Source organism: Equus caballus, chromosome 18 (genome assembly GCF_041296265.1).
Source record: "Equus caballus isolate H_3958 breed thoroughbred chromosome 18, TB-T2T, whole genome shotgun sequence".
Lineage (NCBI taxonomy): Eukaryota > Metazoa > Chordata > Mammalia > Perissodactyla > Equidae > Equus > Equus caballus.
Window position 1 is genome coordinate 67,579,819 of NC_091701.1, and position 13,149 is coordinate 67,592,967.

At 40.3% G+C, this 13,149-nt stretch overlaps 1 protein-coding gene across 8 annotated transcripts in view; it reads left to right on the forward strand.

Annotated features, from left to right (window-relative positions):
* The window catches only part of MFSD6 (major facilitator superfamily domain containing 6), a 72,186-nt gene extending 59,413 nt beyond the window's left edge, over positions 1–12,773 (forward strand). For 4 of the 8 annotated variants that reach the window (XM_070241432.1, XM_023622225.2, XM_070241433.1 and 1 more), the window contains exons 4-8: positions 5,566–5,727; positions 6,655–6,753; positions 8,232–8,512; positions 10,313–10,337; positions 10,498–12,773. In XM_070241432.1, the coding sequence (XP_070097533.1) occupies positions 5,566–5,727; positions 6,655–6,753; positions 8,232–8,512; positions 10,313–10,337; positions 10,498–10,508 (578 nt within the window). In that variant the 3' untranslated portion in view covers positions 10,509–12,773. The remainder of the gene's footprint in view (positions 1–5,565; positions 5,728–6,654; positions 6,754–8,231; positions 8,513–10,312; positions 10,338–10,497) is intronic. The other 4 variants (XM_001501990.6, XM_023622222.2, XM_023622223.2 and 1 more) reach the window with 1 other exon arrangement.
* Positions 12,774–13,149: the final 376 nt, after the last annotated feature.

The following is a 13,149-nucleotide window of genomic DNA, read 5'->3' on the forward strand; positions in this document are numbered from 1 at the left end:
ACAATGTGAGATCTTTGGGGACGGAGGGGAAGAAGGTAGTAAGAATATAGATTTTTTTAAAATTGGTAGATCGTTGGGCATGTTTGATATTATCAACAAAACCTCTCAAAGTAGATGGTTACATTTACTGTAAAATACTTTTAATAGTTATTAGGAGAATATGTAGTGTATTATTTAAGCACTAAATTTCTGAACTTAGACACCTTGGGTTTGGATCCTGTGACTTTGGACAAGATGCTTTAGTTTCTCTGTGCCTTAGTTTCCTTTTTGAAAAATGAAGAAAGAAATGGTACCTATTACTGGGAGGAATAAATGAGATAATCTCTGTAAAACATTTAGCACAATTCCTGGTGGAGTAAGCGGCTGTAATAATACTAATAATGAAAAAAATGGAATGTTAATCACAAATATTTCGAGTGATTCTAGGTTATTCAAATGTGGTGTATTCTTAAACCGCTGAGGTCTTAGCAGTAGGTAGTGTGAAAACACCTGTGTTTCGGTGAGGCCTTGAAGATGATCCTGAGGGACCCCACTAAAGGAAAGGAAGGACTGAGAAGCTAAGTTTGTGCGACCTCTGTGGTCTCTGAGAGTCGTTCCTTGCCAGTTAACATATTTATTAAGCACCTTGTATCTGAGTTGCTAGTCACTTACCGCTCACAAATATGAGTAGTTTTGTGACAAGTAGCCCAGGAAGGATTAATGCATGTTGCAAGGAGAGTCGATGTGTATGCCTGTATTTTCAGTTACTATTATCAGTTAGGGGAGTAACCTCTTTTTATTCTTACTGTTTGATCCACTGACTTAGTTATCTCATACTAAAAAGTTTAAAAGATTGTAGCTCTAGTGTAAGCATATTTACCATGCCACTGAATAAATTTGCTTATATATTTCATCACAGAGAATAATTATCTACTACGTTTTCACAGTTCTCTAATAAAGAGTAAAAAAAGTAGAAGCATTTTATTTCCCGAGTTTATGATATCTGTCACCCCCTAAATTTTATGGGAAAGTTGTTTTAGGTAGCACAATTGTCCTAAAATGTGGAAAATGGTGGAGCATTTTTAGATTGCTTTTTTTTTTTCAGTGAGGAAGATTGGCACTGAGCTAACATCTGTTGCCAATCTTCCTCTTTTTGCTTGAGGAAGAGTGGCCTTGAGTTAACATCTGTGCCAATCTTCCTCTATTTTTGTATGTGGATTGCCACCACAGCATGGCTTGATGAGTGGTATAGGTCCATGCCTGGGATCTGGACCCATGAATCCCAGGCCACTGAAGCGGAGCTTGTGAACTTAACCATTACACCACTGGGCTGGCCCCAAGATTGCTTTTTTAATATTTTAACATTAGTAGACCACAACACAATTGTAGTAAAACCATTGACAAGAGCTTCAGATTATTAATAGGATTATTAGAAGGTTGCACATTCAAGTTTAAGAAGAAGAACCACAAGTCCACCACTGTCTTTTGTACACAAAGGTGATATTACCAGCCCAGTCCCCTCTTGTGGCTTGTTTAGTTTTGCTGGTTTCTTTTCTAGGAAGTGGTATGGATTCTTCTATTTACATATTTTGAAATAAGGTATTTCAGAGAAACTGGGTTCTGAGTACTGTTGTCCGTAATGTTTTGGGTGGTTCTTTCCCTGGTGTCGGGTACCTTCTCCACACGCTTTTGCGGCTCAGCGCTCTGCTGAATCCCTGAGGGGGCCCTCTGCAGACCTCTGCAGGCTGCTCTCCGTTTCTGCCCTGGAAAATGTTGGAGCATATAGGTAGAGTGGCTTTCATTCTCCTGTCTTTAGTCCTGGAGAAAAATTTTTTACTGTGTCATTTACTATTTTTTCTTTCAGTTAATATGCTGAGTTGTTCTAAAGAATGTAGTTCCCAATTATCTAGTCAGTCCCAAAAAGCAATAAGGAAAGTCTAGAAATCTAACTATAGGGAACTTTTACAACTGCCGCTTAATACCATCCAACAAATTCTAGTGGTTTAAAAGCATCCTGATTTAAGCCATCCTGCTGGAAAATGCTTTAATTATCTCAGAAGACTCAAAGTTTTAGAAAACCCTTAGAATTTTGGGAAAAAAGAAAAAGAAAGAAAGAAACTCTATTACTGGAAGATTTTGTGTCCCCGGGGCCTTCACACTTAAGAGAATAACTGTTAGAATTATATTTGATCTAGAATTATAGGACAAATATATTTGTTAATGTTTTGGTTACATAAATACGTAGGCCCATCTTTGTCTACTTGTAAATCCTGCGATTGATTGCTCAGACTTAGACATAACAATAGATTTGGCATCACCATTAAAGTTAATTTACAACCGTTTGATTTGGTTTCACCTCTTTGATTCATCTTTAAGAAATGGTTTCCAAAACCCATGTTGGATATTACTATTGAATCTAATTAATTTTGAGTAAATTCATTTTATTTATTGGAATAATTTTGAGTTTTTTCCTCAGTGGTGTTAATGAAAAACTGTACATATCTGAAAAGAAAGAGAGTTAGCAGCATCTTTAATAATATTAATGAAAATATTTAAAAATATTTCCATGGTGCACTACTGTGTCAAAATTTAATTAAGACTCTATCCAGGCGTTATTCAGTTCTGAGTAAGCTGGCATTATCTGAGGTACTGTAATTGTTTAGCCAGATAAAGCAAATACTGTATTTGACTTCTGTGGAAATTAATTGTGTGCATACTACCTCTAATCATCTAATCCATCTATCTAGTTAAAAAATAACCTAGTTGAAATGATTACTGAAATATATATAAGCCTAAGAAAAAATATTTTGATGTTTCTCTGTTAACTATAGGGCATTTAATCTAAGGTACCCAGTAAAAATAGTGTTTATTCCTTTATGGATCTACTTAAGTAAGACCATCCCTGCTAATTCGCTTGTATGCCAGACACTGAATTTTACCTTGTTGGGGGCTGGATATTTTTGTATTCCTATAAGTGTTCGTCAGCTTTGTTCTGGCACACAGCTAAATTACTTGAAAACAGTATGCTCCTTCTGGGTCTTGCTTTTAAAGGCTACTTAGGTGGGACCAGGGCAGTACTTAGACCAGGGCTGACTCTCTCATAAATACCAACACCAGAGCCTTTTCAGCACTCGACCAATCCCAGGAATCTTGAGCTTTTCCAGTCTGGCTGCTGGAAGTGGTCCTGTTCCTGGCCCTGTCTGGGTTCTGAGTACTGTTGTCCGTAATGTTTTGGGTGGTTCTTTCCCTGGCGTTGGGTACCTTCGCCAGGTGCTTTTGCGGACCATTGCTCCGCTGAATCCCGGAGGGGGCCCTCTGCAGCCTTCTCTCCATGCAGCTCTCTCCGCTCTGGTGCTCTGCCCTGGGTCTCTTCATCCTGTCGGCGCCATCTCCTCAGCCCAGTGTGTCCCCGCTGTGCTCTGCAGCTGTCACACTCTGACCAGGCAGGCAGCTGGGGCTACTCATTTCTTTCCCATCTCTCAGGGACCACTGTCCTTGTTGCTGTGTCCTGCATCTTGGGAACTATTGTTTCATGTATTTTGTCCAGTTTTTAGTTGTTTCAGGAAGGAGGGTAAATCCAGTCCCTGTTACTCTATTTCGGCTAGAATCAGACTGATGTCAGGTTATATCTTAAATGAATATTAATCTTTTAGTTTAATTTTCCAAAACATAACTTAAGAGTTTCTGATGATATTATCTGCAAATGAGATTATTTTTTCAGGGAGCAAGCCCATGACTTAATCTAGGCAGAACCAGATGATTTCTTAATCCCTTCTAGCTATAAAACCTGTTCTGACAATATATTTTTATTACATTTAAAGCAGTGCTCTAATAAAGATTTAAATGCAGACAATACACAGTTGTTACACATTAAAATAATCGCCAAAGTTTTCCACCTGTTATCTTCATCCTCCACCTCCCCCAGCAAATGGTGAAAGTGTAGTGAAACTGGTAACGAAGCCTTGTAAATGATGTCTACACTCTTTTGGAAAACAAATTGGAACTAATATGTATTAAAATGCATAAAAATTGTTATAGCTTTTGAATTATTAACCCCACTTGGAGAATTATAGCCAATGTAAATAATCTTAGATATGTAAAAAAGCTGTATCTTCAAAAGAATTAATCATGGTGCTAATTCTAATGGAAAAAAAATTTGGTAATAATCTTAATGTCAAAATAGGTGCCTAATAAGGGATTAATGCTAGCCCTGGTGGTCTAGTGGTTAAGATCCAGTGCTTTCACTGCTGTGGCCTGGTTTTGCTTTCTGGTCAGGGACCCACACCACCTGTCTGTGGGTTGTTATATTGTGGCAGCTGGGTGTTGCTGTGATGCTGAAAGCTACGCTACTGGTATTTCAAATACCACAAGGGTCACCCATGGTGGACAGGTTTCAGCAGAGCTTCCAAACTCAGACTGGGAAGAAGGACATGGCCACCACTTCCCCCCAAAAAATTGGCCATAAAAACGTTATCAATAGCAGGAGAGCATTGTCTGATGGAGCACCAGAAGGTGAGAGGATGGCGCAAAAAGACCAGGCAGAGTTCTGCTCTGCTCTCCACGGGGTCGCTGGGAGTTGGAATCTACTCGATGGCATTAACAACAAAGAGATTAATACCTACAATATGTAAAGAACTCCTACAACTCAATAGCAAAAAAACCAAACCCAATTCAAAAATGAGTAAAGGACTTAAATAGACATTTCTCTCAGAGAAGATAACCAAGTGGTCAATAAACACATAAAAAGATGCTTAACATCACTAGCCATTAGGGGATGCAAATCAAACCCACCATGAGATGCCACTTCGTACTCATTAGGATTGCTATCATAAAAAAACACAGAAAATAAGTGCTGGTGAGGATGTGGGGAAATTGGATCTCTTGTGCATTTCTGGTGGGAACGTAAAATGGTGCAGCTACTGTGGAAAACAGGCAGGTCCTAAGTGTTAAGCATGTTGTCACCATACGAGCCAGCAATTCCATTTCTGGGTATATACCCAAAAGAATTGACAGCAGGGACTCAAATAGGTCCTGCACACCAGTGTTCATAGCAGCAGCATTCACAATAGCCAAAAGGTGGAAACACCCCAAATGTCCATCAGATGAATGGATAAACAAAATGTTTTATCTGCATACAATGGAATATTAGCCTTAAAAAGGAAGGAAATTCTCACACTTGCTACAACATGGATGAACTTTGCAGATATTATGCTAAGTGAAATGAACCAGACACAAAAGGACAAATACTGTATGATTCCATGTATATGAAGTACCCAGCTAGTCAAACTCATAGAGGCGGAAGGTAGAGTGGTGGCTCCCAAGGCCTAGAGGGAGTTTCGCTTTGGGATGATAAAAATCCTGGAGCTGGATGGTGGTGACGGCTGCACGACAATGTGAATGTACTTAATGCCACTAAACCATACATTTAAAAATGGTTCAAATGGTAAATTTTATGTATATTTTACCTCAAATAAATGAATAACATACAGATCTTTCTTACATATACTTTTAAATAAGTAAGTCACATTTCCAAAAAGAGTAACGTAAGGCGTGCTGACCAGACAGTCTTCTGTTTTTCCTCTCCAGGAGTGACGCACGCCGCCATCTGGGCAGCATGCATTTCTTACCTCAGCGCCGCGGTTCCCCCTGAGCTGAGGACGTCAGCACAGGGCATCCTGCAAGGCCTTCACCTGGGTTTGGGGAGAGGCTGTGGGGCCATGATCGGAGGCGTGTTAGTCAATTATTTTGGTAAGAATGGCTTTCTCTTTTTTACTTTCTTCACTGATGAAAATGTATGATTTTTCAGCAACACCTCAATAGACACTCAAAGTATTACTAAAGATGGCCAGAAGCTGAACTCCAGTGTTGACATTCTCTTTGTAGCTTTCATGGTAGTCATTATTATTGAGCATTGTGCTTTGGTTGTTAAGATGATTAGAGCCAGCCTGTAGCCCTGCACACTTCTCTGACCGACTGCTTAATGAGATGCTACACAGATGCCTCAAAGGAGCCGAGCCAGTGAATATACACAGGTGCTTTGGGTTTGAAGTAAAAAGCCTTAAACCTGGTGATAATAATGCTAGAGGAAAGAAAACTCATCATTGTTATTCCATCAGGAGATTTTGAATCAGAAAAATCTAACTATATGCTGGCTTTGGTAATGTCACTACATCTATGATAACGCAGTCCACCTGCCCTGTCTGATCTCCCTTATTGGAAATACTGGGGCTGGGGTGGAGATGAGATTATTCTGCTCAGGGATCTTGACTGCGCAGTCAGCTATGAAAGGTGGGCCCCGGGATGTCTGAATTTATAGCACTATTTGAGCTCTGCTGTTCCAACTACAGATCAATAGGGTTGTCTAATCATTAGGTAAAAGGTCTTTATGAAGAAGAGAATACCAATGAATTTTTCAGTGAAAGACACTCGGAGACAGTCCTTTATAAATGCAGTTTTAAAACTTGACCAATGACAGATCCGATACCAGCACCTGGGTTTCCAACACCCACCCAGCCGTGTGTTTCTTCCACTGTAGGAAGCTAATGGTCATTCACCATTCTGTAGTTTACCCCAAGCTCTGGTGCCTTTGTCCTAAACTTTAGAACATTGACAGTTTTTGGATGAGGCCGATCTGCATTTGCTGGAATTGCTCTGTCGAGCACTCTGTTTTCGTAGGGGCCGCTGCAACCTTCCGGGGAATTGGCATGGCCTGCCTGGTGATCCTCCTGCTCTTTGCCCTGATCCAGTGGCTGGCGGTGCCAGAGGAGGAAGAAGGTAAATATGTCCATTATTCCTTAATGATTCTAAAGGTCGAAGCCACAGGGAGTTCTACACATACCCCTCAGAAACCCAGAGTTGGTAACAGAGGGTATGACAGACCCGCTTGGCCCGATTTTCTTGGTGGTGTATTGATGAACTCATCTGTACCATTGCTGGAGAGAGCCCACTTACTGTGTTGGATAAAATACAGCTCATTTTAAGTAGCTTGGGGTTTTTTTGTTTTTGTTTTGTTTTATGATGCAAGGGACTGGGGAAGTATTGCTTTTAAACTTCTCTTGTATTCCAAAGTGATTTAAAATTTAAGTCAAATACATATAAGGCTATACAGAAATTTTACTACAAGGAATAGGGAGTGGTAATAATCTCTGTGCTTTTACCTTCATTGAAAAAAGTGTCTAAAGCTTCAGTTTGAAGTTTTCCCTCAACAAGGCATGGCCTTCATTAAAACTGTTATATACAAAGAAGGTTATATCAAATATAATGTGTAGATGAGAACAAGTTTTCAACTTTTTTTTTGAATCAACTTTTTTTATGAAGACAGCCAACCAGTAGAAAGGAAACATTCTTATTCAGCTCTTGGGTCTTAGAAGAGGTTCATCTTCTTTGGTGTCTTGTCCTTTGAGAGCATTCGCCTTAAATACCCGAAGTTCTTGTGTTAAGAGAAAAACTAGCTTGTTCCAAAACCCCAGAGACAGATTTTAATGGCAATGAGTTACACAGAAAGAAAGACGAGTGGCTGGCCCAGTGGCATAGTAGTTAGGTTCGTGTGCGCTGCTTTGGCAGCCTGGGGTTCGCAGGTTTGGGTCCCTGGCAAGGACCTACACACTGCTCATCAAGCCATGCTGTGGTGGCATCCCACATAGAAGTAGTAGAATGACTTATGACTAGGATATACAACTATGTACTGGGGCTTTGAGGGAAAAAAATAAAAGAAGAAGAAGATTGGCAACAGATGTTAGCTCAGGGACAGTCTTCCTCACAAAAAAAAAAAAAGAAAGACGAATACTGATTTTTTTCTCACTCTTGTTGTTGTATAACCCTAACTGGATCATCTCTCTCACACAGCCTTGGTCCATGTCTTCAGCAAAAGGCCAGTAAAAACAGTTATCATGGGACTTGTCCTGTTTTGATGCTTATCTTTAAGATCTCAATCCTGCAATTGGGTTTAAGGAAACATTCCCTATCACCCATGCCCTAGAGATGTTATATCTAAATTAAATGAACACCACATTTCATAAATAAATGTAAGTTAATGTCCATTAGGCCCTATAAGGAGACCCTGGAAGATAAGCATCACATTCATTTGCTCAGTACTTGTACCAAGTAAAGAAGCCCTGATACATAGCGATTTATTAACCTTGCCAAGCACACTCAAATGGGCTTATGGGATTGTTCACTTATTTATTTATTTTTATGTTTGTTTAAATATGTAGAAAACTGTAAAAAATAATTTAACATGACTTTCTCTCCAGACAAGACAATGTTGGCAGAAAGGATTCCTGTTCCATCAAGTCCCGTTCCCATAGCAACCATCGACTTGGTACAGCAACAGACGGAAGATGTCATGCCACGCATTGAGCCCAGACTTCCGCCCAAGAAAACCAAGCACCAGGAAGAACAGGAGGATGTGAACAAGCCAGCCTGGGGGGTCAGCTCCTCTCCCTGGGTGACCTTTGTCTACGCTCTTTACCAAATTAAAGAGATGATGCAGCTAACAAGAGACAACCGGGCTTCTGAGATACAGCCTTTACAGGTAAGGTTCCTCTGCTGGCTACTGTAAGTGGACTCGGTTGTGTTAGTTATTCCCTTATTCATTCAGCAAGATTTATGGAGGGTCTGGTGGGGGAAATAGACGTGCAGACAAATAATTTCAGTATTCTGGAACAAGTGTGTTAGAGAGGTGTATACCAGGTCCCAGAGGGGAAACTCCACCTACGGAGTTCAGGAACGCTTCACAGAGAAGACGGTACTTCTTGAAAGAAAAAACAAATAAGTCCATTCTGATTTTGTATATTTCTTTAAAGTTTCCATGTTGATGGATTCTAGTTGCAGTGAGGATATGTGTGGTTCTTGCCTTGGGGGACCGTATATATGAATCTCTGTAATTCTAAAATCCTAGTGGGGACATTTTGTATATTAGGACTTCAGTAACCATCTGACGAGTTAATGTATTGACTGAGCCACTGTACAGGTTTGACAGGACACCTAACTCAGTGGAAGCGTGGTTTTGCTGATGGCTTCACCTGAAAAATGACAAATGTGAATTTTCTTGTCCCTAGAGGTGTGGTCTCTCCTGAGTAAAGTCAAATCATGTTGATAAAACACTGTAGGTAATTGTAACTACAGCTGTGTACACTGCCTTTGGAAAATTAGTGTGTGACTTCTATGAACGATTTGGCCAAAGTAACGAGCCCACTTCCCTGTGTTTATAGTATCATTCCCTTTTACTTGATGAGTCATGTCAGCTCTGTAGCTAGAGTAGCTTCAGAGGACACATTAAAAAAAATAATAAAGGGAAAGACTTAAAGAGTAATTTGGGTAATGTCCGTTTTAGAAAATTTGAACTACCTTAATTAAATTTATCATGACTTTGTAGACTAATGCATAATATTTCTATCGTTTAAACCAAATCTGATTCTTCAGTGGTAACCATAATGCATCCCAGTCCATGCATGATCCTGTTTATTTATCAGGATATAAACTCACAGGACTCCTCTGCTCATCAGGAAGGAGCATATTGGTGTGGGAGGAGTGTATAAAGGACGTGAAGCGGGAGAAAGGAGGTCGTCTGCTTGAGGAGCAGTGTTTTCGTGACTTTGGGTACTCATCCTCATTTTCACAGAGGCCTATCAGGCTTAAGTAGCATTGAATTTTCTTTCTGATATAAGATTAATCAAAACTGGTTGGTATGCCTTAGTTATTCTTATGAAGAAGTCATTATACTAAGATTTTTTTTTACATTTTAGGATCAGTTACAGAAATAAAAGCATTTTTTTCAGGCTCAGCTATTTGAAGTGATAGGTGCTAATTCAGAGGAAGATTCATTAAAAAAAACAACAATACATTTACTGATTGGTAAAAATCAGGAATGTGGCCTGGAATGTGGCCAGGTGGCATTTGACAAGACATGCTGGGGGGTGTGCTGGAGTGAGTGTGCACTCAAGGCCTTACGGTTGGTTACGGAAGTGCTTGTGTATGTTCCCTTTTTTACATGGATGTTCTGTCTTATTTAACTTTTAGTGTATACTTTGAGTCCCGAATACACATCAGGACATTCTTTTCCCGGCCCTATCTCTGAGGCTGAGGATGCCTTCCTTACTGCTGTTGGACAAGGTGCTTTCTAGCTCTTGAATCCTATGGCCTCAGCAAGTGGCTCGACTCTCAGTTCTGTGCTGCTTGCCCAGTGACTTGCCACATGGCTGGTGGGAGCTCCGTAAATATTTGTGAATGTAAATTGTTTTCCTGGTAGTAACAGGCATTTTGGTAGTAATGTTCCTTTATCCACAAGATACGTCTGCTTATAGTGTTTGTGTTTTTCATGCGGCTTTGGCAGTTGCACATAGGAAAAGAGATGAAAGGTAAGATTTTCTATCCTTACTCCTCTCTTCCTTGTTCCCTGAAATGGTCACTTCAGGAATGATTGCCCCATGTTTTCTGTATCTTACTTGAAAGCATATAAAAGAGTTGGGTTTATTTGCTAGCACTGACCATGGGGCATCTCCTGTTTTATCCTTCCAGGGGACCAGTGAGAATCGGGAAAATTCTCCAGCTGGAGCCCAGCCTGTCCCATGTGAGACTCACTCTGACCCATCTAGAAACCAGCCATCCCTTCAAGCAGCAGCATCTCAGACGCAGAGCAACCCCGCTCACCCTAGCGTGGACCAGCGCCCAGAGGAGAGGGAAGACCAGCAGGCTCAGCCTGCCGCAGGAGGACACTGAGGGGTCTTGCTCATCTCACACCCTGCATGGAACTGGGCTTCTCTGCCAGGACAGAGGGAGAGGTGCCCGAACCTAGGACACGCCTCGCCTTGAGGAGCATAGCACCACATACGCTTCTAAATACCTGAACTCATTAACATGGAAACACACACACACAGGAGCTACAGTACATGTTGGCAGAAACAGGTAAACTTCCGTGACCCGCTGGACTCAGAGGGAGCTGGAGTTGAGCACGGATTCTTTGGTTGGTTAGGGTAAGGACTGCAGGACTTCTCTGCCAGGGCAGTAAGACTTGAAACCAGCAGTTACACTAAGTAGGTGGAGGGGAAGAAGTGCTTCAAGGTGAATGCTGATGTAATTTCCCTCTTCTGATGCTTTATTCTAATTATTTGGTTCTTAATGCAAACTGAGAAGAAACAGAATACATCTATAATTTTGTTTCTCTTGAAGAGAGCCATTTAAAAAATTATAAAACAGGTTTAAAAATTAACCAGATAAAAGTTAGTAGCATATATGCTTTTGTTTAAAAAAAAAAGGAAAATATTTCATCAGAAACTTGGCATATCTCTAGCAAGTATATTTTTCTATGTGGATGGTATAGAATGAAAATAGTCAGTTCTTTGGGCAGCAAAAGCTGTCGTTGACTACTGCAAGCTAAGCTGAGCTTTAAAATGCCTTTTGTTTTAAATGGGCTTTAAGACCAGAGGAGAGAATATTTCAAATCAACCAACCAACTCAGTATCCTGTGGCTTGATAGAGAAGGGTGTACTAAATATATTGATACTGTAAATAGCCTCTATCACTATTTACAATTTTATAGTGATTTGGGCTCCAATTAGCTGATGGAGTAAAACAAACAAAAAATCAATGAGTTCCTAAGGGTTTCCTTAATTAAGCAGTACTATTTACAAACAACAGTATAAGATTTAAGTGCCTGGGGTGGGGATACGATTTTTTAAAATTACATAATGGGTCAGTTTTTGTTTTGTTTTTGGTGAGGGGAAAAGGTGGGGATTAAGAAACCAGGAATGGAAAGGACAGGAATAAGAAGGAACTATACTTTCCAATGAGTAAAGAAACAGATCTCAGTATATCCTTTCCCCTGAAGACACGGTCAGACACTGGACAGCTCAGATAGGGTGTGCCACTGTAAATATTACAGCTCCAGTCAGAATAATGGTGGGGTGAACCACACAAAGCTGGCTGCTAAAAATGAAAGCTGAGGTTGGTAGGAAGCCTTGGGGAGGGCTTGGAAAAGGGAACACCGCTTTAGCTGAATGAGGTCAAGGACAGCACGTACAACAGCTGTGGATGAGCAAAGGCGAGAGGAAAGAGAAGAACAGAGCTAAAAATGAGCAACCCACCTTACCCTCTGACCCTGCCTAGACAGGATCAGTTGTAAAGTGAGGGCTTCTCCATGACGCCACACTTCTGCCCAAAAGTGCATCTGGGAGAAGAAGTTCTGCACTTGGACGTTTTGCTTCACCACAAAACACAGCTTAAAAATAAAATAACAGGAAGAAATAGAATTACGCAAATAGTTATTTTTGCACTTGAACTGAAACGTACTGTAACTTATCATGACTCATTTTAAGTGACCTTTAAAATCAGATGTATTTATTATGCTTATGTAATTATAGAAATAAAGAAATGGGTGACGGGCTGAACCTCATCTATGAATGTACAGTATGTGGATTTGTGAAACTGACTGTAGAAAGTCAAAAACTTACACTGTATCTTGTGTTTACAGCTCTGATTTATTCCTTTGAAAAGCCTGCTGTTTTGGAAATGCACAGTTGACATGTTGAAATAAAAATAAATACCATTTTTAAATATTTCTTAAATGATAAAGATGTGACCAAACAAATAAAAGTCCTTCACTCTGTAATGAATGAGACCAAGTTCAACAGGCCTTTGTTAGGAAATATCTACCGTGAGATCTGTTTCAATAATGCAGTAATTTCCAGCCTTTTAAAGTGGGCAGCTTCTTGGTTTTGTGGACTTTGTGACTTTTTCTTCCTGTCCTCAAAGTGCCATATGCCATTTATAAAATATTAAAGTCAATTCAAATTAAATTTTGATTTGAGAATTTTATAACCCTGCTTGTAATTCCTGGAAAGACCCAGGGTGAAAAGCCAGGCTGGTAATCACTGCCTTAGTGACTGACTTCATACTCTTTCCCCTGTGACTGTAGAAAAAGTGAGTTCCTCCAGAGTGCACAGCTTGTGTGGATCCAAAGAGGCTCGTTGCTCATTATTAAACCACTACTCAAAGCCTTAAGTAGAATAATAGATGATCATCTATCTCCACCAGCCAGTAAACCACAGGAAAAGCCTAAGGAATTCATAGGAAGAACAACGCCGCTTTCCTGGCTTATTAGTCCTCCGTGGGCCACATGAAGCGGATAGTTGGCTAAGCGCTGCCCTCTGATTTTCGGTTCCTCCTCTGGCT